At 42.3% G+C, this 20,865-nt stretch overlaps 2 protein-coding genes across 2 annotated transcripts in view; one reads left to right on the top strand and one right to left on the bottom strand.

Annotated features, from left to right (window-relative positions):
* Positions 1 to 739: 739 nt before the first annotated feature.
* On the top strand, positions 740 to 10,771 carry nr5a1a (nuclear receptor subfamily 5, group A, member 1a; the record flags this gene model as incomplete). The annotated part of the gene is made up of 7 exons (XM_083674262.1): positions 740 to 761; positions 3,094 to 3,212; positions 3,312 to 3,453; positions 4,339 to 4,997; positions 7,952 to 8,071; positions 8,914 to 9,061; positions 10,518 to 10,771. The coding sequence occupies 7 exons, from the start codon at positions 740 to 742 to the stop codon at positions 10,769 to 10,771; spliced, it is 1,464 nt and encodes a 487-aa protein (XP_083530388.1).
* A 1,493-nt stretch (positions 10,772 to 12,264) lies between these two features.
* adgrd2 (adhesion G protein-coupled receptor D2) overlaps positions 12,265 to 20,865 on the bottom strand; it is a gene marked incomplete at both ends in the record, with an annotated part of 17,115 nt that continues 8,514 nt past the window's right edge. The window contains 11 exons of the mRNA XM_083673274.1: positions 12,265 to 12,302; positions 15,481 to 15,511; positions 15,714 to 15,772; positions 16,161 to 16,308; positions 16,496 to 16,549; positions 16,677 to 16,718; positions 17,669 to 17,789; positions 19,205 to 19,320; positions 19,550 to 19,683; positions 20,036 to 20,189; positions 20,634 to 20,736. Coding sequence (XP_083529400.1) covers positions 12,265 to 12,302; positions 15,481 to 15,511; positions 15,714 to 15,772; positions 16,161 to 16,308; positions 16,496 to 16,549; positions 16,677 to 16,718; positions 17,669 to 17,789; positions 19,205 to 19,320; positions 19,550 to 19,683; positions 20,036 to 20,189; positions 20,634 to 20,736 — 1,000 coding nt within the window. The remainder of the gene's footprint in view (positions 12,303 to 15,480; positions 15,512 to 15,713; positions 15,773 to 16,160; positions 16,309 to 16,495; positions 16,550 to 16,676; positions 16,719 to 17,668; positions 17,790 to 19,204; positions 19,321 to 19,549; positions 19,684 to 20,035; positions 20,190 to 20,633; positions 20,737 to 20,865) is intronic.

Below are 20,865 nucleotides of genomic sequence, written 5' to 3'. Positions count from 1 at the left end.
ATGAACACATGTTCCAATAGAAACTGAAACCCTTGAAAAGCGCTCAGATTTAAACTGAAATCTTATTCAGTTAATTCAGTACCAGTTTATCTCCCCAGGTAACCTGTATTGTGAAATGTCTGAAATACGCATGGATAAGGAACTGTAGTACATCGATTCAAATATCTATTCGAAGAATTAGGGTACAGACGAGAAATTGAGGAGAAAATGAGAAGTGTAGCCTAAAGCATATTTGAATGCATTCCATTATACAATAATCATAACAGTTATATCATAACAGTGGCAAAACACTATTCATACATGAAGACATTTTTTATATTGGTCAATTATATATTGATTAGGCTACTATTTGGTCTGAAGGCGTAAAAGGGATGATACCCTCGCCAACGCGCAGACAGGCATAGGCATCGTGTACTTATATGCGCATCTCCGTTATCACTCCTTACTGCATGCTGTTGAACCACAGAAACAGTGCATCACTGGCTCCGTACTCCGTCACATGACGCCGATGACCAATAAGAACTTTTGTAACTTTTTTTTTGCAATTTGATAAAGAAAGAAGAGTAAAGATAGAGGCAGAGGAAGTGCATTTACTCGTGGAGATCACCATTAGCCTAAACATTCATAAGGTTAATCGTAGCCTAGTTCTGTACATTCGGATTTGTCTAGGTCTCTCCAGGGGTTTGAAGCATCTTTAGGTAGGCTCTATTATCGTCAGCGTCTAGGTTTAGGAAATCAAATGTTGGGAGACAAGTCTCAAGGTAAGTCGACAAATAATCCGCTATATTTTTGTATGTGAAGAATAATCTCAATGCTCCATCCATACCATCACTACAGACAAGTGTTTTCAAAGGGAGCTCAAGTATATTTAACATTTCAGCGCGTTGTAACTAGATTGTATATGCACATATACTCTTTTTCAGTAAACATTTGCCTATCAAACATATTCAGACATGCGAAATAATTGTGTACCATAACCAGATCGAATTAATTTAAATGAAAGATGTTCAGTTCATTTGCAGAGTTAACTTAATTGTGCTAGATATATAAAATAGCCGTTTTTTTTTTTTACGGCTGACGTTAGAGTAGGCTACTAAGCCTATAGTGTAGGCTACTGCAGGAATATCAATTCAATAATAAATCACCATTCGTCCGACGTATTTCATGTTGCAAACTTTACTTTTTGCATTACTTTTTCTTTAGAGCTCTAAAATAATATGTTTTTGTGCGCAAGGGTTTACACCTAAATGTTTGCTACAAAATGTAGGATGCCACTGAGAGACATATATAATATTATAATTAGTATATATGGACATATAATATAATAATAATAATAATAGACTATTTTGCATCTACAGATTATTCTCAAAAACATAAATAGCATGTCAACGTGATTCAAGCAATCGAATTATAGCATTTTACGTCGTAGTAGTACACACAAAAAAGCAACCAAAACGGTTGAAAAAAATCTTCGATAATAATTGAGTTAATAGGCCAAACGCCCTTTGTTCAAATTGATTGTTGAAACGGCCTTGAAAAAGAATGTCATGTTTAAGTTTTCTTCCAAGAATAGTTTTTTAAGAATTGTATTTGTATTTCAGTTACATCAGAAATATCTTTATATTTCTTTTATTTGTTTAGACCTATTGATATTCTTAGAAATATAGCCTGTAGTCAATATTTTGTCACACGGTAGGATGAATATCAATTGCATGATGTTGAAAATAAAAATGAACATCAATTTGATTATAATACTGCTGATGATGTACAGTAATAGGCTAAAAATAACAACAAGAAAGTTAAAACGATAATAATATTACTACTTCTCCTATTAACAAAAATAACAATAACAATAATAGTAATAATAATAATAATAATAATAATAATAATAATAATAATAACAATAATAATAATAATAATAATAATAATAAAAACGATAGGACTTATACTAGTTATAATACTAATAATACTACTACTAATAATAACAATAATAATGAAACAATAATGACGATGATGATAATGAGCTAATTTATGATAATAACAGCCTATTGACAATAACACTATACATGCCTCCGGTTATCACCGTTTCCCCGACACACCGTGTTGCTTCACTGCATAATCCAGACGACATCTCAACGTTTAATGTCGCCGATAAAAAACGTTAAAGAAAGAGCATACCGCACATAGGCTGTTTTCTGAAGTCAGGGGGTTGCATCCATCGCTCATTGGCCATCTTCCCAATAGGAGGTGAGAGCTTTGAAGAGAGGGGACCTGCGCGTGAGTCTAGGGGTAAAGGCGCGGGGCGTAGTAACGAGAGACACCTGAAGGTGTTGACCACTGCTGAATCGTGCATGGACTGTGCGCTGTGTGTGGATTATAAAACGCGTGATTCTGTCTTCAGGTCCATTTCGTGATTAATACATCGGAATAAACATCATTTAAACCTGAGAGCAGGAGGAGCATAGGCTAAAGGTAATTATCGCAATCATTTTCGCTATATTGGGTTCATTTATCCTTTTTAATACGTCTCGCTTTAACATGTTGATACAGTGTTGAATATCTCTAATAAATGTGACATTTACAAAAACAAATTCATCAATGAATTAGATTATCAATTTAGATTTGATTTAGATGTTGGTATCATATTTACTATGGAATTACAACTCATTTTATTTAGTCTATGAAACGTAACTAAAATATTATCAATCTGCTATTGTAAAACACGCTAATATAACTACAAGTTATCACGTTCAATTGGAAATTATTATTAATAATTAATTTGTCGTTATAGCCTATACTTCTTTACTGATTACTGAATATCAAAAATGTATTGTTTTTCGTTTTTCGAAAGGTTTGATTTAAGGTTTAATTGTATGTTTTTTATTTTAAGGTTTGATTTAAAGTTTGAGCTATTTCTCAGCTGTGAATCTGTTATGTTTGCACTTGTCAAGCGTAACTTTACAGCATTTCAGAAGTTGAAAGTTATTCTAGGTGAATGTATCATCATTATTGTTCCTGGAATTAATTAAACGGTGACATCCTTGTTCCATGCACATGCTTTCTAATTAACCCCTGATTTTATTTGCTAAACAGGCGTCAATTTGAAGGTAATGGACTACACGTATGACGATGATTTGGAAGAAATGTGTCCTGTTTGTGGAGACAAGGTCTCTGGATACCATTACGGGCTACTTACCTGTGAAAGTTGTAAGGTATATCTGAATATAATTATTCTTTGTATCATATTATCTGTTTTTCTGTGTTATGGAGTACTGCTAAGTGCTAGCCTAATATATATTCATTTCTTGCAGGGTTTCTTCAAGAGGACAGTCCAGAATAACAAGAGGTATACTTGCGCAGAAAACCAGGAGTGCAAAATAGACAAAACACAGCGGAAGAGATGTCCTTTTTGTCGATTCCAGAAATGCCTAAATGTTGGGATGAGATTAGAAGGTATTGTCCTCTTCATTTCATTCTTTAGTTTTACTGTTCAAAGCACTTTGAACTTCAATATCAGAAAATATGCCTTTTCAGCATGTAGGCTTATTATTACTTTATCACGTGCAATTAGAATAACATGTACATTTATCAAATCACTTTTGCACACTGGTGTTTAAAAAAGCATACCGTAAATACAACGGTAATGTTTATTCCGAGCATCCGCTTTATTTGGCTATAGCCTACCGTTATCTTAGGCCTACCATGATTAAAATAACAGAAAAGATTTAGTGTTTCCTGCTATAGTGACAGTTCTAGTTTGAATCCCAATTAAATGGTAAATGAATACGGTATAGTACTTTATTGTTCTGCATCGGTGTCCATATGGTCTCAGAGCATGCGGGGATACAGCGCAATTGATTCCCAGGCTGTAATGCGAAAAAGCACCTGTTTCCGCGCGGAGAAATGACACATTCTTGACTTGCTGATAAAACTCTGCCTCAACGGATAACACTACAGAGGAGTGATCTATTTACATAAGCACGGTTACCGTGAGAAAGAGGAAAGAAATATACTATTATAGGCCTATGAGTTACCCTGCTTGTTTATTTGCATGCTATTTCCAAAAATTGGTTCAGCATACTGCCAAACACATTCCTGACTAAATTAGGAATTTTTAAACTGTGCACTTGTTTTTTCTGTATTTTCAATGACAGATGCAAGAGTGATTCTCTCCCAATAGGGAATGTAGGGATGAATGAGTGGCATGTTTGCAAAATATCATATATCACAAGGTAGCCTATCAAACCTTTAAATCCAGATGAAGATTCAATTGCAACACAATTCAGATGATGATAGCAAATACGTAGTGTTTCAACTCAGTATCTCTTCCTGTGACAGCGGTGCGAGCGGACCGCATGCGTGGGGGCAGGAATAAGTTTGGCCCCATGTACAAGCGGGACAGAGCCATGAAGCAGCAGAAGAAGGCTTTGATACGTTCCACCGGCTTCAAGCTGGAGTCAGCTCCTCCACAGGGCTCCCCCATACAGACTGACTACTGCTTCACTGGCACCCTACACAGCCTCCCCACCATCTCCAAAGGCCTCCTGCCCTCCTCCACCCCAACCTCCATCACCTCCACAGACTACGAGTCCAACCTCTACGGACCCCCCTCCCTCGGTGTGGCCATGCAGTCCCACGTACCCTTGCCCCCCCAGTACCAGTACACGGCATTCCCCAGCAGGGCCATCAAGTCTGAGTACCCTGACCACTACACAAGCTCCCCAGAGTCTCTGGTGGCGTACCCCTTCCCAGACGTGTACCCCACAGGATCCCCTCAGCCCCCCAGCCTGCCCCCCCTGGTGCTGGAGCTGCTGCGCTGCGACCCAGATGAGCTGGCTGTGCAGAGTAAGATAGTGGCACACCTTCAGCAGGAGCAGAATGGCCGAGGCCGTCTGGAGAAACTCAGCACCTTCAGCCTCATGTGTCGCATGGCCGACCAGACTCTCTTCTCCATCGTGGAGTGGGCCCGGAGCTGCATCTTCTTCAAAGAGCTGAAGGTAAACCCTCTCAAACGCCACGCAGACACCAGCTAAGAGATTTCAACAATCACAATCATGATGATTAAAAAGACAACACAAAATGACATTGTAATGAGAACCCTATTCCTCATACGGTAGAGAGCAAGAACATACAAGAAACATTGGTTTATCATTTTAGTTCATTTGATGTCTTTATTTTCATTCAACTGGCTGGATCCTCTATGTATTATGACAGATGGTTGTCATTGTTTCGGACTGGCTCCTTGTTTCTCAACGAGGCACTCAAACAGCGGTTGAGGTGACACAATAACCCCCGTCCATCTCCCTTGGGGTAACGGTTTGAGATGCGTCACTGTCCGAGGCAGATAGGTCCTTCACTCTGTCTCCTTGTCGACTCAGTGGTGTAATTGAGTCATGCTGTACTGTACTGTACACAGCATGAGTTATGAGTACAGTCAAATTCCAGCCCCAACCCTGGAGAAAAGAGAAATCAATAATGCTGTTGTACTATCCATAGTGGGTTCGTGCTACAGAGAGCTGTACGATTGAGGAGTCATGCTTGCGTTGATGAAGACTGTCTGATGATATTGCATAATGTCATGTGTTCATGCTAGAGAATTGTTTGCGACTCCGATTTATGAACTAATGTGTTGTTTGCTCCTTGTTACGTAAAGCAGTAGAACGATGTATCCAAGGTTTGAATTTTAATACTTGTGTTTATTTAAAAGCAACGTTGTCAGCCTATTTCTGTTTCTCCCTTAGCTTTATCTCAGAAACAATGAGTCCATTGTGTGGATGAGGAGATACAATATGCTGCCCTCCCTGAGTGAGGCAGGAACGTGGTATCTCTGTATAGACTGAGATACAGTATGGTTGCTTCCCCTCACTCTCGTACAAGATTGTTATTTTAGGAGAGGTCGTCTTGCTTGACATTACCTTTATATTGCCCTGTAAAATGTAGGAATTCACCACAGTAACTGCCAAAATGATGAACGTGAAAAAAAGAGAGATAGGATGAGATGATTCAGGGTTCATATGAATAAGGATTGTTATCACATAGTTAGTCAGTATACAACCATGAAATATTTTTGCCATTATTTTCTGCAGGTACTGGCTTTGTAGGGCAGTATACTGCTCTCCTATACATCCCTAAAGACCATTCCAGTTCAAATTCCAGTTGTCTGCCTGTAGTAGTTTACTGTTCTCTCCGAGGCAGTATCCTCTGTATTCCTCTGTATAGCATTGCCAATAGGGCTGAGGCTCAACCATTTCATACATTGATTGACTGATGGATTGTCGAATCATATCGTTCCTGTTGGCATATCAAATGGAGGATGGCTTTGATGCATTGCTCAGTTCCCAGTAGTTCAAGCAGCATTCACAGCACAATGGATTTCGTAAAGGCGCCAACAGATTTTCAATCATGTTATGCATCTTTGATGTATCCTTGGTGATCTGTCCTTGCAACCAATGGTGAGGTTGTGGACATTAACAGTGTAGGAGAACAAAGCGGTCGGCGTTTGCCAAGAGAGCCTCCTGCAGAAAAGAGCTATTTCTCCCTGGCTAATTACATTCCATACCGCCGATAACACGGGAATGTCAGTCCGGCACAGCCCAGCATTGTTGGCCTTCATTGTTCAGAAGTGCAAGAGGAAAAATTAAGCTATCAACTTCAAAATGTACCACTGTACAGTGTGACTATATGTTTGCACTAGACTGGCTGTGTTTTGCTAGAGGACTCATAGCTGTCGGCTGTGGCATGTACTATACTGCATGGGCGAGGACTGTTAGGAGAAGGTGCAGACTCGATGTTTACTGACCCTGTTAGAAGCAGGGATGATGAAACTGTAACACAGTGTTTTCGGTATTTCTCTATGTATTGTGAGAACAAGAAAGACCAGCTGCAGTGTGGTGTTATGCTTTATTCCCATCAGTTGGCTCAGCTGTATTGGACTCAAAGCCACTCTGGTCACGATAAACGATAACAGATGATGACATCCATTGGTGTGTGTACGTGTGTGTGCGTGTGCGTGCATTTGTGTGTGTGTGTGTGTGTGTGTGTGTGTGTGTGGTTTGAGAGGCTGTGTGAGATTTTTGTGCCAGTGTCCATGTGTGCGCCGATTCCTCCTTGAGAGGAAGTACAGTAGGTCGCTGAGCCCTTTAGCTTCCTCCCATGAACCCCCCCCTCCCCCCCTGATGAATCAAGACGTTGTGTGTGTGTGTGAGGTTGTAGGTCGGGGAGAAAGATTGGACTTCACCACTGGACAGATATATAGTTTCATTCAAGGGATAATAATTCTGTCATCCCCATGCCAGATGAATGTGTGTCCGGGTCTGGGACAACGCTATTAGGGGGCTCCAGCAACACTCTGTGTGTCACCAGCTGCAGAATTACTGACTGAGTCGTCCTTCGGCTCAGAGAGTAATATGTGCAGGCAGTGAGGAGGGGCCCAATTTCCACCCCCCTTCTGACACACACACACACACACACACACACACACACACACACACACACACACACACACACACACGCACACACACACACGTCTGGTGTAATGGGAGTGGGCTGGGGAGGGGGGGGGGGGTGACTGAGGACAGGGAGAGGTGAGGAGGTGGGAGAGGTCATCTCTGAGGCTCGTAAATACACCGTGATGAGACGTGAGACACTGACACCAGCCCCAGACGCTGGAAATACGGCACAAGGACCCTCATCTTCCTCTCTGCTCTTTTATAGTAGGCCCATTTATCTGTCCGTGTGTGTGTTTCAGGTGGGACTACACTATCCCATCATGGTCGGTGGGTTTTAGGACGCTGTGAGATTGATGCTAGCTTGAGATTGTAATATCAGTTTAGGGTATTTCATCTGACATTGGATTTGACGCGAAATGGGTGCTCCAGCACCTCAATGTTAGCCCTCGTGTTTGGAATTGGTTTGAGACACACCTGTTCTGCGTGTGTGTGTCTTCTCTAAGGTGGGAGATCAGATGAAACTGCTTCATAACTGCTGGTCTGAACTGCTGGTCCTGGATCATGTCTTCAGACAAGTGCAGCATGGGAAGGATGACAGCCTACTGCTGGTGACAGGCCAGGAGGTAAGCTCCTAAACTACAATGACCATAATGCTTATACTGTACATATCCAAATACTAGAGATACGTAAAAACACACTGCCACATATACATAAGGCCGTAACAGGTCGTAACAGTTATAAGTAACCTACACTATATTACAACAAAATGGACCCACTCACAGCAATTACTATGGTAGTTGATACAAATACACACAACTACTAATTGTCAGATAGAGCTGTAACACTTTTAGAACAATGTACTATAACACTGTGTACCGCCACACAGTAATATAACAGTCATTGATATTTAAATACAATATAAAGATATATATATATACTGTATATACAAATAAATCCAGTGACACCATTATCGGTGAGCTAAGCGTTTCTCTCTGAGCAAATAATGAGCCACACAGATGTTTTTCACATTTGGCCATGTTTAGAGATCTCCAAACAGAACAGGAAAAAACAAAATTAGCTGATGGGCTTCAGCTTGTCTTCAGCCCGTAACAAAGTCCCTGGTTTGGGGAGGAGACTGAAAAGATGGCTGCTTGTTTTAATTTTTTCATCTTGTTTTCAGGGGATTATTTTGCTAGTCATATAGACAGCAATGGAAAACAGTGCATGTTTATCTACCCAGTGGGTGGATGGGAATAGGAGAAAGATGGGCTCAGCAATGCTATTCCACCCAGCTACTGTACTGTGAGAATTGTAGTCGTCAAAATGGCATTCCCAGTTTGCACATTCATTTACAAAGTGGTGTGCGGCCACTGCTGTTGGAACGCAGTCCACTGATGTGATGTCATACAGTACCTTCATCATCCGAACCCTGTACATAAAACTGCGCTCTGATGTTGTTTTCCAGATTGAGCTGTCGTCCATAGTGGCCCAGGCAGGGTTGACTCTTTCAGGCCTGGTCCAGAGGGGACAGGAGGTGGCTGGGAGGCTGCAGGCTCTCCAGGTGGACAGGAGAGAGATCGCCTGCCTCAAGTTCCTTCTCCTCTTCAACCCCAGTGAGTGGACCTCTTAGGCATATATCGCATTCAATAAGGATGCAGTTTACCTGACAGGGGAGGCTAGTGGAGGTAGAAATCGGACGGGCTCATTGTAATGCATGGAATGGAATGAGGAATGGTAAACCAGCCTCCCCTGGTTTACCACATATAGGAGAATAGAGGAGCAATATTCCATAAATACTGATTATCCATGTCCTCCACCCTAATCATTGCAACTGACCACCTTTCGACCTTTCAAAGCATGTTTTTTCAATTGGGGTTATTTACTTAACAGAACCATTTAGTTCCATTGACCATGGACCCTATTTTGATGTAACTGAGGTTTGTATAATCTGGTGTTGTATACAATTAGTGAAAAGCATTTGCTTTGCAAATGCTTTTAATATAGAAATAGGACTACGTTTTGGTTGACGTGATGGTTATAATTCTCTGCTGAACTGACATGGTCCCTTGCAGAACACATTTATTTTTGAGCGCCAACATTTTAAAAGGAAATGTCACATCCATGTATGTATGTCTATTTATCCAGAAGGTTACCACTGTTGTCTAAACGAATCTTTTCTTCCCAGATAAACTCACTTAATTAAATTTAGGGGCTTGTCAAAAGGCAACATTAACAAAGACGACAACCTCTCCCATTGTCCCCTAATAGCACTCAATAGAGCCATAATGGATGGGTCTATTATTTGATAGTCTGACTGACATTCATGTAGTGGCTACTGCATATGGAGAGTGTATAGACTTCGCTTGCCCAGATTCCCTGAAGCGATTGCTATTTAGCGCCAGCAAGGTGGGAACAAAAGGCTTTTGAATAATAAGAGCACTCGTGACAGGCAGAAAATATTTGCCATCACTGCTGGCTGTTTCATTCTCTCGCTCTTTCTCAATCAATGAGTCAGGTTTATCGGGAGCAATTTAGTTGTGCTTAAATGGTTTGAAAAGATGATTCCAAATATGTAATTACTGTGTGAATGCCGCTTCTGGTAGGATTCAGAATAGAAGTCCATTAGAAGCCTAGCTATTGTCACGCGCAAACATACACATGCACACACCTACACACACGCACACACACACACGCACACACACACGCACACACACACACGCACGCACACACACACACACACACACACACACACACACACACACACACACACACACACTTTAGAGACATTCATGTAGTGGCTTCAAAATTGCAGGGTAATTAATTAATTATACAGCAAAAAGCTGATGCCAATTGATAAGTCATTAGTAATCAACCAATATCAATGACAGTATGATCAAACTTCAACTCATTCGATTTCCCAAATTGCTAACTATTTAATATAGGATCCATTTTCAATCTCCCATATACAGTGATATACATAAGTGGGTTACCTTATAAAACAGCGCCATTGACTCTCTCTCTCTCTCTCTCTCTCTCTCTCTCTCTCTCTCTCTTTGTGTGTCTGTGTAGATGTGAAGCTGCTGGAGAACCAGCAGTTTGTGGAGGGGGTTCAGGAGCAGGTGAACGGGGCTCTGCTGGAGTATACCATGTGCACGTACCCCCAGTTCCTGGACAAGTTTGGCCAACTGGTGCTGCGTCTGCCCGAGCTACGAGCCCTCAGCACCCAGGCAGAGGACTACCTGTGCTACATGCACCTGAGCGGGGAGGTGCCCTGCAACAACCTGCTCATCGAGATGCTGCACGCCAAGAGGGCCTGTGTATGAGCTAAACTGCACTGTGTGCGTGTGTGTGTGTGTGTGTGTTTCATCACGCAGAGTGCATACAGAAGAGGGTGTACAGTATATGATCGTAAAGGGCGTTGAGAGAATGTCTGTGTGCATGTTTGTGAGTCATTAGTGTTCTTGGCTCTCTAACCGAACCTAGAGACACACACTTCTCTAGGACTGGTGTGTGTGTGTGTGTGTGTGTGTGTGTGTGTGTGTGTGTGTGTGTGTGTGTGTGTGTGCGTGTGCGTACATGCGTGTGTGAGTGTGTGTCTGAACAGAGTTTGGCCTCTCAAAGCAGCAAAATTCACAGCCTCATGGTTTGACATAGTGTGACTAGACTCATAGTGTGTACATGGTTATAAAGTGAATAGAGCAAGCAATGTTATGATACTGTACAGTCCATGTAAATGTTACTTTGACCTGTGTTGAATATCTAAAGCAGTGCAGGATCCACTTCTGGAGAGATGCCCATGCTGTCTTACATTCCAGATTTCTTCGATGAAAAGATGAACTGGAACACACACACACCATTCATACTATGAAGGAGCTCACGACTAACTTAAAATGGCCATATTGGAACAAATGCTCTTGAAAGGAGACGATAACTTAGCTTGAGAAATAGTATTAAAGTTTTCAATTAATTTCAACGAGACTGCTTCACTCGGAATTCCAACCTCTCCGCCGCGAAGTTGTAAAAAAAAAAAAGAAAAAAAAAAGCTTTTTGTCGCGTTAGCGGCTTTCGGGTACTTGTTTAACGTAAATGGAAGCTAATCAAACATGATATGGGCACCAATATTTGAAGTCTGTTAATTTTACTGTATATATATCTATATATTTTGATCTATATTGTCGAAATGACTGAACAGTTGAACAACAAAAACCGTTGTATTGAAAATGGGCAACTGACCCGGCGAACGGGGAGAAAACAGGAAGCGTAGCGTGAAATCAAAATCATTATTTTAAGGATATAAACGGTCGTTTTCGAGTGAGTTTGAGATTTATATTTGTTTATTGATGCAAATGCTATTGTTAAATACCAAAATATATCATGGTTTTACAGTTTAAATGTTATTTCCCAGAAATCATCAAAACGGGTTTGACCTGCCTATTCATAGGTCTGGCACTACTTTTAATTGAGCACTTGTTATTTTATCGATCGTCACCAACATTGCCAAACATTTGATATGTGAAAAGTTATCATGTTCAATATAATTTAGTTCTATCTATTTAGATGATACTAATATATTAAAGCCACAAGTGTTTACATGAATGGCAACAGCACATTGTATTCAGTGTAATCGTAGTCAGTGACTCCTTTTAGGTTTTAGGATGAGAGATTTGTTTGGGAAAGTGCGATACAGGGAGAGGGAGAGGCAGAGAGAGAGAGACAGGGGGAGAAAGAGAGAGCACAAGAAAGAAAAAGAGAGCTGTGAATGTAGTTCTAATGTGTGGGAGAGAGAATGTAAGGAAGTCATCCCTGGCATCAGCCATCACAGATGGGAGGAGGAGGAGGAGGAGGAGGAGAGGCCTAGAAAGAGACACATCCACATGTGTGAACAGAGGAAGAAAATGAACAAAGAAAGCAATCTCTTATGAAGTAGACATGCAAAAAAAGGAGTCGTATTGGTTCAGTGTTTACCGAAGAGCCAGCCCTCTGCCCTGGCAACAGACAGGTCAAGGCTAGATCAGGAGAGAGTATGGAAAAAACCCAGGCCTTTTTATTGTCACTGAGTGAAGGAAAACACACATCTGGCAATATATAGAATGTCTTTTTCCCCAAGGTAAAATGGAAGACTCAAAATAAAAAAACACAATGTCCTTATACACTTGTAAGGAGACCATGCACTCAACTGCTGTCAGATTGTCAGGAAAAATGTTGTGTGAGGCACAGTGTACAGACAATAAAGTACTCTAAAAGTGAGAAATGGAAAAAGAAACGAAAAATGTAACACCCAAACAATTGTTACTAATTGGGAAATGTGATCATGTTAATTTCACCGCTGACTTTAATATGTGAATCCTATCCTATTTCACTGACATGGCAGGGTTGACTGTTGGAACTTATTGTAGACAATCAATACACCTGCCTTAATAACCCTGACCTGTGAATATATTGACCAAGGTTTTGTAATTGAAATGAGTGTCCTCCGTGACTCTCTTGTACAGTGTATTTATATTTGTGAAACTGAACGAAAAACAACACAGTGAGCTATTAAGAGCAGATTATGTTTCAACATAGACAGACTTTTCTTTTCTTTTTATTTTACGGTTTTCTTTTTGGGTTGAAAATGCTTATATTGTGAAATCGGTTCTCTTGATGTTGCTTTGGCTTCTCTTGTTTTGTTGTTTTGTTTTAAATTTACTTTTTGCTTCTGTGAGGTGACCGTCTTGGTTGTTTTGGTGATGTGATAAGATCTGTTGAAGTCATCATTCCTTGAATTTTTGTGATGTTCTACTTTGTCACAGTATCTCTTTAAGCAGATTCAACAATTTTCTCAGATAAATCTACCAAAACGCTTTTTTCTTCTTTAAATATATTTTATTGTAATAGCATCAAACGAATAAATGCAAATTAAGTAAAGATCTACTTTAGTTTTGGTCGATTTGTCTTAACCCTCCAGCTGTTGTTCTCTGATAACAAGAATCGCATACAGTGTTATCAAATACTCAGGGAGGCTATGCAGCAACCTAATTCATCGCAATTCATCGCAATATGAAGGTATATGGTTTTTGGCTGATGAGGACACTATTACAAAGATGATTCTCAACATTCTACATCTGTAACATTACATCTCAACCCATAACCGTCAAGACAAAGCTAATATGTCAATCATAAACACCAAAAATGAAACACGATTTGTCGACAAGTGTAAGGGCTTTGGAAAAGCTTCTTTTTTTTTTTTTTTAACAATGCATGTTTACAGTTCCATCAAATTGACAATATACAGTATGCATACAGTCCCCCAGCAAATTCTTTGATCACCTGTGAGTAACACACAGTACCCACATCATCAGTAAGGGACGGAACAAGGAACAAAACACTCCATGGGGGATCGAAATAGTTTGAACATTTTGCAACCGTTTGAGGCCATAGTGAATAATGGCTCTTAGTTCACAGTGCACCTGGCTTCCTGGAGAAGACAGATATGGAACGGCTGGGACTGCTGATGCTTGTTTTCAGTCAGGGGAGGAAAGGCTGGAGGCGTCTGCCAAGCTTAGTCCAGCACAGCCCCCTACAATACACAGTGGTTGCTGATAGGTGGACAACGGCTGATAGGCTCCGTACAGTCTCTTTATGAACTGCCCAGTGCACACAGTCAGTTAGCAGCACATCTCGACTATCTCGTAGATGAGAAGACCAGTCGTACTAACCATTTTATTTTTCACAGTTTTTTACACTGACAACACAATGTTGTTGTCTGGTCAAATATCTTACAAGTAATAAAACCTTTTAATTATACATTCAAAGGCTTATATCGAGAGCTTACAGTAATGTCTACACAAGTTAAACCAAAACACAGATTTACAGTACAGTAAACAAAACATAATTAAAAGATCCACTCTCCAAGAGAGAAATACAATGAAGTCTGCACATCGCAAATAGAATGTGTCGTCACTGGAGCAGCCACTTCCCAAAAAGCAGATGATTCCTGACCCTGGGAATGGGAATAGGACGGTAGGAGGGGGAGCTATCCTCCTTAAAGCTGCTTCCTGCTTCACACACTTTGTCCTGTCAGTGTGTGTGTGTGTGTGTGTCTGTGTGTGTGTGTGTGTGTGTGTGTGTGTGTGTGTGTGTGTGCGTGCGTGTGTGTGTGTGCGCACGCACGTTTGTGCGTGTGTGTGTGTGAGGGATTCACTCTGAAGTTCTGTGTTCTTCTCACCAGGTTCCATGATATTCAAGCCTCAGTGTCCAATGCCACACATCACAGGATCAGCCTGTAGCAAAAAGAAAAGTGCAAATTAAGACATTTGAGAAAAAAAAAACCTCCATTCATAAAAAACAAACAAACAAACATATTTGCAGCAAAATTAAAATAGATATTTAAATATGACTGTATGACTCGATGAATCCTTATACAGTATAATCCAACCAAAGATTTTCTAATGTAAAGCAAACAAGCGGTATTGTCCCAACAACAATCTTCTTGACTGGATTGTGTGTGTGTGTGTGTGTGTGTGCGCGTGTGGAGAGCCCGTCTGTGGGAGCAGGTGTTTGAGTGGATGATGGGCCGCAGTCTGAATGTCCAACGCTGGCTAATCCTGCGAGGGAAAATGAGGTTTTGAATGGCTCAACTATCAACGCTGGATCCCAAAGTGCTACTCCAACACCACCCATCAGGTGTTGGACACAAAAGGGAAAATATTTAGTAAAGCTGTTCCAGACTGTTTCTTTATTAAGGTGATTAGACACAGGTTGAAGTGACCTAACCCTCTTTTCCACCTGCCCCACACCCCCACTGCAAAGACGGGAAAGGAGGCAATGCCCCACAAATCCATCTTCACAGAAAGCTAAGCGTTATCTCTCCTCCTCTTTGTTGTCATTTCACTAACATCACATTCGGTGATTTCCACATCAAGAAATACAATCATTCTCACCTAATTTTAGTATTAGAGCCTCTGGTCACATGACCTTGAACAACTGAAGTCTTACATTGAATGTTGAGTCAAAAACGGTCAGGAAAAAATTCAATTGATGTTTGAATTACCTGAGGGCTTGAATGCAGTCAGTTGAACAACCTGGTAAAATAGAACATTCTTACATTTGATATCTTGGCATTGGACCACTTTCTCACATTACAGACAGATTCAGAAATTCTTCCATATGATTTAGAGTGAAATGACAGTGAGGTAATACATGGATAGGGGTTCAAACTAATAAAGAAAATTTAAAAAGTTGAAAACATTTATAAAAGTTACTAGAGCAGCATAAACATCATACCTGGTTGCCTGATGCTGGTTTCAATGAGAAGCACACAAAGCTATCCTTTCTGAAACTCTCTGAAATACAAAAAGACACATTCCCACAGAGCGGTGGTCAGTCACCTGCAATCATATCTGGCATCACAGATTTGTGATCTCTCATAACCCTTCTAGAGGGTCTATGTCAAGTGGCTAGGATTCCACCCCACACCAAATCACACCATCTCACCCCACACCACCCCACACCACTCCACCCCACCACATCCCACCCACAACACCCACCCCACCCCACCCTACCCTACACCACCACACCCACCCCGCCCCGCCCCACCCGACCCCACCCCAGCCCACCCCACCCCACCCAGACCACCCTAGCCCACCCTACCCTACACCACCACACCCACCCCACCGCACCCACCCTGCCCCACCCAGACCACCCTACCCCACCTACCCCACCCAGCCCTACCATTCTTGATGACCAGTGATGTAGAGGTGGTACTGCCAGGGCCGGAGGTCTCGCTGGTCTCTGGAGTGGAAGGAGGGGCCGGGCTGTGGGCCCAGGACAAGGCTGGGGTCCTCTGGGAAGGCAGGAAGCCGATTGGCTTGGAACAGTTCTGGAACACATAGAAAATGCTATGAGAATGGAGGCTGTGAACTTGAAAAATTAATAACTAAATAATGAATAAAACATGGCTGACTATTCATGGCGTGCACTTAGCAAGATGTTTTTCTCCAATTTACTGTAATGCTGAACATTTTGTATTTTGCATTTAAAAAATTGCTGTATTCTTTTTAGCTCACTGTGAAAGACAAGGCTTTCCTCTTCTCTTTGATCCTCTTGATAGCATTCCTCACCTTTAAGAGAGGCAGCATTAACATCCATTGCTGTTTGGCAGTACCAATTGGTTTTTAGCATACCACAGAGAGAGAGGAATTGGCAAAGGAAAAACACTTCAATAAAGGTGCTTAGAGAATGTCCTACCTCACTATTGTATACGGCATACACCAAAAATATGTACAGGCCCTATTGAAAAAAGGAAAGTCAATAACAAAAAAAAACATGTTCGACAGTTAGTTGAAGCTACAGTACAGTGCTTAAATAGCCTTTGATTGTAGGCTAGCTTCAGACAGCCAGACAGTTTGCTGATATGTGAGGGAATGGTGTTTCCAGGGTGGAAGAGACTGCTCGGTGAGAACACTGGATTGTTTCTATGGATCCTTCCATTGCTTTTAGTCTGGGGTCCTCCCTGAGGAAGACTCCTGGGTTTATCTCTCCTCTCTCCTGGATGCTCACAGTAAATCTAAATTAACTAGCAGCTCTCTGGGGGTCACTCAGGGGCTAGCTCATTCACATTAATTAAGGGCCCAGGATGCTCCTGAGTGAGAGAGAGAGAGAGGGAGGGGGGGGGTGGGGTGGGGAGAGAGAGAGAGAGAGAGAGAGAGAGAGAGAGAGAGAGAGAGAGAGAGAGAGAGAGAGAGAGAGAGAGAGAGGGGAAGTCCACCGTACAACAGGGCTGATTTAGCGGTCTTATCAGTGGTGTGATGGGAAGGGAGGTGGAGGTAAATCTGGCGAGTGGTCAGCCTGCAGAGCCCTAGAGATCCTGGAGCTCTGCCATGACCTGTCCTACAAAGGCCCAGCAACCCACTCCCACACACACACACACACACACACACACACACACACACACACACACACACACACACACACACACACACACACACACACACACACACACACACACACACACACACACACACACACACACCACTGCCCTGGGCCTGCCTCAGTCCAGTTATCACTCTACCAAGCCTCCCCTCCCCCCTCTCTCTCTCTCTCACTCACTCACTCTCTCACTCAGTCTCTCTCTCTCTCTCTCTCTGTCCATCATCCAGAGAGTGTGAATTAAATAATAATATCTCATTATAGACAACTGAGTCTATGTTACTGTTGAGTGAATGGGTGGCTGTGCTCACCTGGAAAGCATTGAGGGCGATGAACACATAAGCCACCACCATGGACAGATGTACCAGGACCCCACACAGCCAGGTCAGGCCCAGCACAGGCAGCAGAATCAGCACGGGCCGTGTCACAGCCCTGCAGCATTCAGACAGGATAGCATGGAACACACACTATAATATCTGACCGGGGTGAAAACCCTGCAATTCTACGTACAATTGACACTCTGTTAGTGTAAAGTGGATTCAATTGATAATCCTTTTTTTTTTCTCTTTCTTTTTTTATTTTTTATTGTTATGTTTTTATAAATACCCTCAAGGAAAATGTCTCAAGAAATAGTTAGAGCAAACTAAGCATAATACTATATATAATAATAATATAATAATAATAATAATAATAATAATACATTCTTCAATCTTCAAATGGTTACCCCTTGAAATCACATCACATTTGTCATTGCTACATAGCCATGGAGTTCACAGATGACTGCAGCCGTGCTCATTTTCCTTTACAATCAGCCTTTGAATTATCCGGGATGTGCTTATACGGCCAAGAGCATTTAGTGGGGAAGAGGCAGAAAAGGTTGTCTTTGTTCAAACCTCCATTGTTGTGGTCTTGCTGCACCTGGGCTGGGAGATTGAGTTTTCAGACTGAACTATGTCTACAAGGACAAAGTGAGCAGTTCCTCTTCTTCCCTTTGCTTTATTTTGAATTTACTTTCCCGTCTCATCTTGTGAAATCTCGTAACATTATTCGTAACATTGTTCAGAGAATGTGGGGGTGGCAGAGATTACTACTCCTTCACTCTTTGTATTAGAAAATGAAAAGATCACGGATGATAGAAAGAAAACAAGCACTTAATCAACATAAGATAAACTTTTGTTTTGGTGATGATTGAACATGTGTTTTGGGACAGGCGCTGAAACATGGTAGACAGTATTATAACTGTGGGGTAACATGAGGTACCCAGTATTTAGTCCAAATGGGACAAAGGTGTACATATCGGCAATTAGACTAGTGGAAAGCACAGAATGGTCTGTTCTCTTCCTCAAATAGGAAATAATAGTAAACCTAGTAAGTAAATCGATCTCACAACACGCGTGCGCACACACACACACACACACACACACACACACACACACACACACACACACACACACACACACACACACACACACACACACACACACACACACACACACACACACACACACACACACACACACACACACACACACACACACACTGTAGGACCAGGTGCTAGGCGGATAAGACCCATTTAACTCCCACCCCTGTCAGGCTCAAACTCCTTCACTCTGACTCAGTCACTCTGTAGAGCTCTTTGTCTCACACCTAACAACATACACTTGGAAGCTGCCAAATATTGATTGTGGCCAATCTTTCACAGAATGGCAATGCAATGTACGTGTAAGTGTTTTTCCTTTTCATGACATATGTTTGTGAGTGGAGAGAGAATCAGAGAGAGGTATTCATTGAGGGAGCGAGAGCGAGAGAGGGAGAGAGAGAGAGACAGAGAGAGAGCGATGACTCACCAGGTCAGGTCAAAGGTATGCAGCTTAGAAGCTGAACTGGGAGTGAGCATCTTTGCACGTCGTCGAGCACTGGACACTGTCACCATGACAACTCGGCACAGCACCACTGCGTTGACCTAGGGGGGACACAAAAGTCTGAGAATACTTGATGGGCATGTGACACACAAACACACACTTGCAGATACACACACACGCACACACGATTACACATATACACACACGTACACGTGCGCACATACACGCACGCGCGCACGCCCGCCCGCCCGCCCCCCCGCATGCATGCCCGCCCGCCCACACATGCACACGCACACGCACACGCACACACAGGCTAGTGAAATTACATACAGCCAAGATAAAGATAACAGGTCCCACAAAGGCCCAAATCATATCAGTCTCCACATTGAGCCAGCAGTGATCGTCTGCCTTGTATTTGTCCAGGGATATTGCCAAGGTTACACCGACAATGACAACAGGTAGACCTAAGAAAGGTGGAGACAGAATATTCAACAATTGAACAATATATACATTTTTTTCTTCTAATTTCACGAGACCACTGCCAGGAATGTAAGTGAACAGAGTTGACATTGCTGTGGTACAGGCACTGCTGTACTACCCAATCACCACATGCTCTATTTAGTCTGAACAAAGTGAACACCTCAAGACAGCTGGCTCGTTCTCTGAGTGGTGAACACCTGAACATACACCCTTGTGGGTGTGTTTTGCTATTTTCAATGTACTGTACACACACTTCCCAAAGGCTTTAGGTAGGTCACAACACGGAGGCGTTTAGGAATAGCAAAGCTGTGTCGGTTGTGTTTTAGGGTTTTTTACCCCAGCCAATGGCGTAGTAAAACTTCATCTTGCGGTCCTCGCTCATGTTGACAGACACCACCTTGCTCCACAGCAGCAGCCCCTCCACCAGCATCCAGGAGAAGGAGGCCATGAAGAAGAGGTGCAGCAGCGCCGTCACCACCAAGCACGCCTCCTAGTGGACACAACGGGAACCGTCAGAGCATAACCCATAGGGTCTTATTCCCTACACAACTATGAATAGCAGGGGAGGCTGGTGGAGGCAGAAATCGGAGGACAGGCTCATTGCAATGCATAGAATGGAATGGGGAATGGAATGGGGAATTTCATTCCATGCATTACAATGAGCCCGTCCTCCGATTTCTACCTCCACTAGCCTCCCCTAATGCATAGGGATGTGTCAGTCGAGTGAGCAATGGAGAGTGACATACACACACTTTAGTCTTTTATCCGATCATCACGTAGCCTAGTATAGCTGCCAGCTAAAGGTCTACTACTGGCTTGTGGATCACTGGCAACACTGCACTGCTCTATAGACGACTAACCTTTCCTCGTGGCGAAAAGGAAAGAGTGGTGCAAGATGTTTGGTGGATCAGAGACAAAAGCCAAGAGGCCTCACCTCGTTAGCAGAAGCCCAATCGCTGCACATGAGCAGCAGCTCAGCGATGCCCAGGGCCACGATCAGGTTCTTATGGACCGTGGTACGGTCCGACTTGGGGACACTACGGCCACATCACCAGACAACAGGGGTGACGCAGGGGAGACACCGAAAAAAAAACATATCAAGGTGTATCAAGGAATATCATGGTCAGTCAATATAGAGAGGATCAAGAATCAGAGAATCAAGAGAA

The sequence above is a fragment of the Argentina silus genome (assembly GCF_951799395.1).
Source record: "Argentina silus genome assembly, chromosome: 7".
In the NCBI taxonomy this organism is placed as follows: Eukaryota; Metazoa; Chordata; class Actinopteri; order Argentiniformes; family Argentinidae; genus Argentina; species Argentina silus.
Note: the sequence above shows the minus strand (reverse complement) of the source record. Positions and strands in the feature narration are given on the sequence as shown.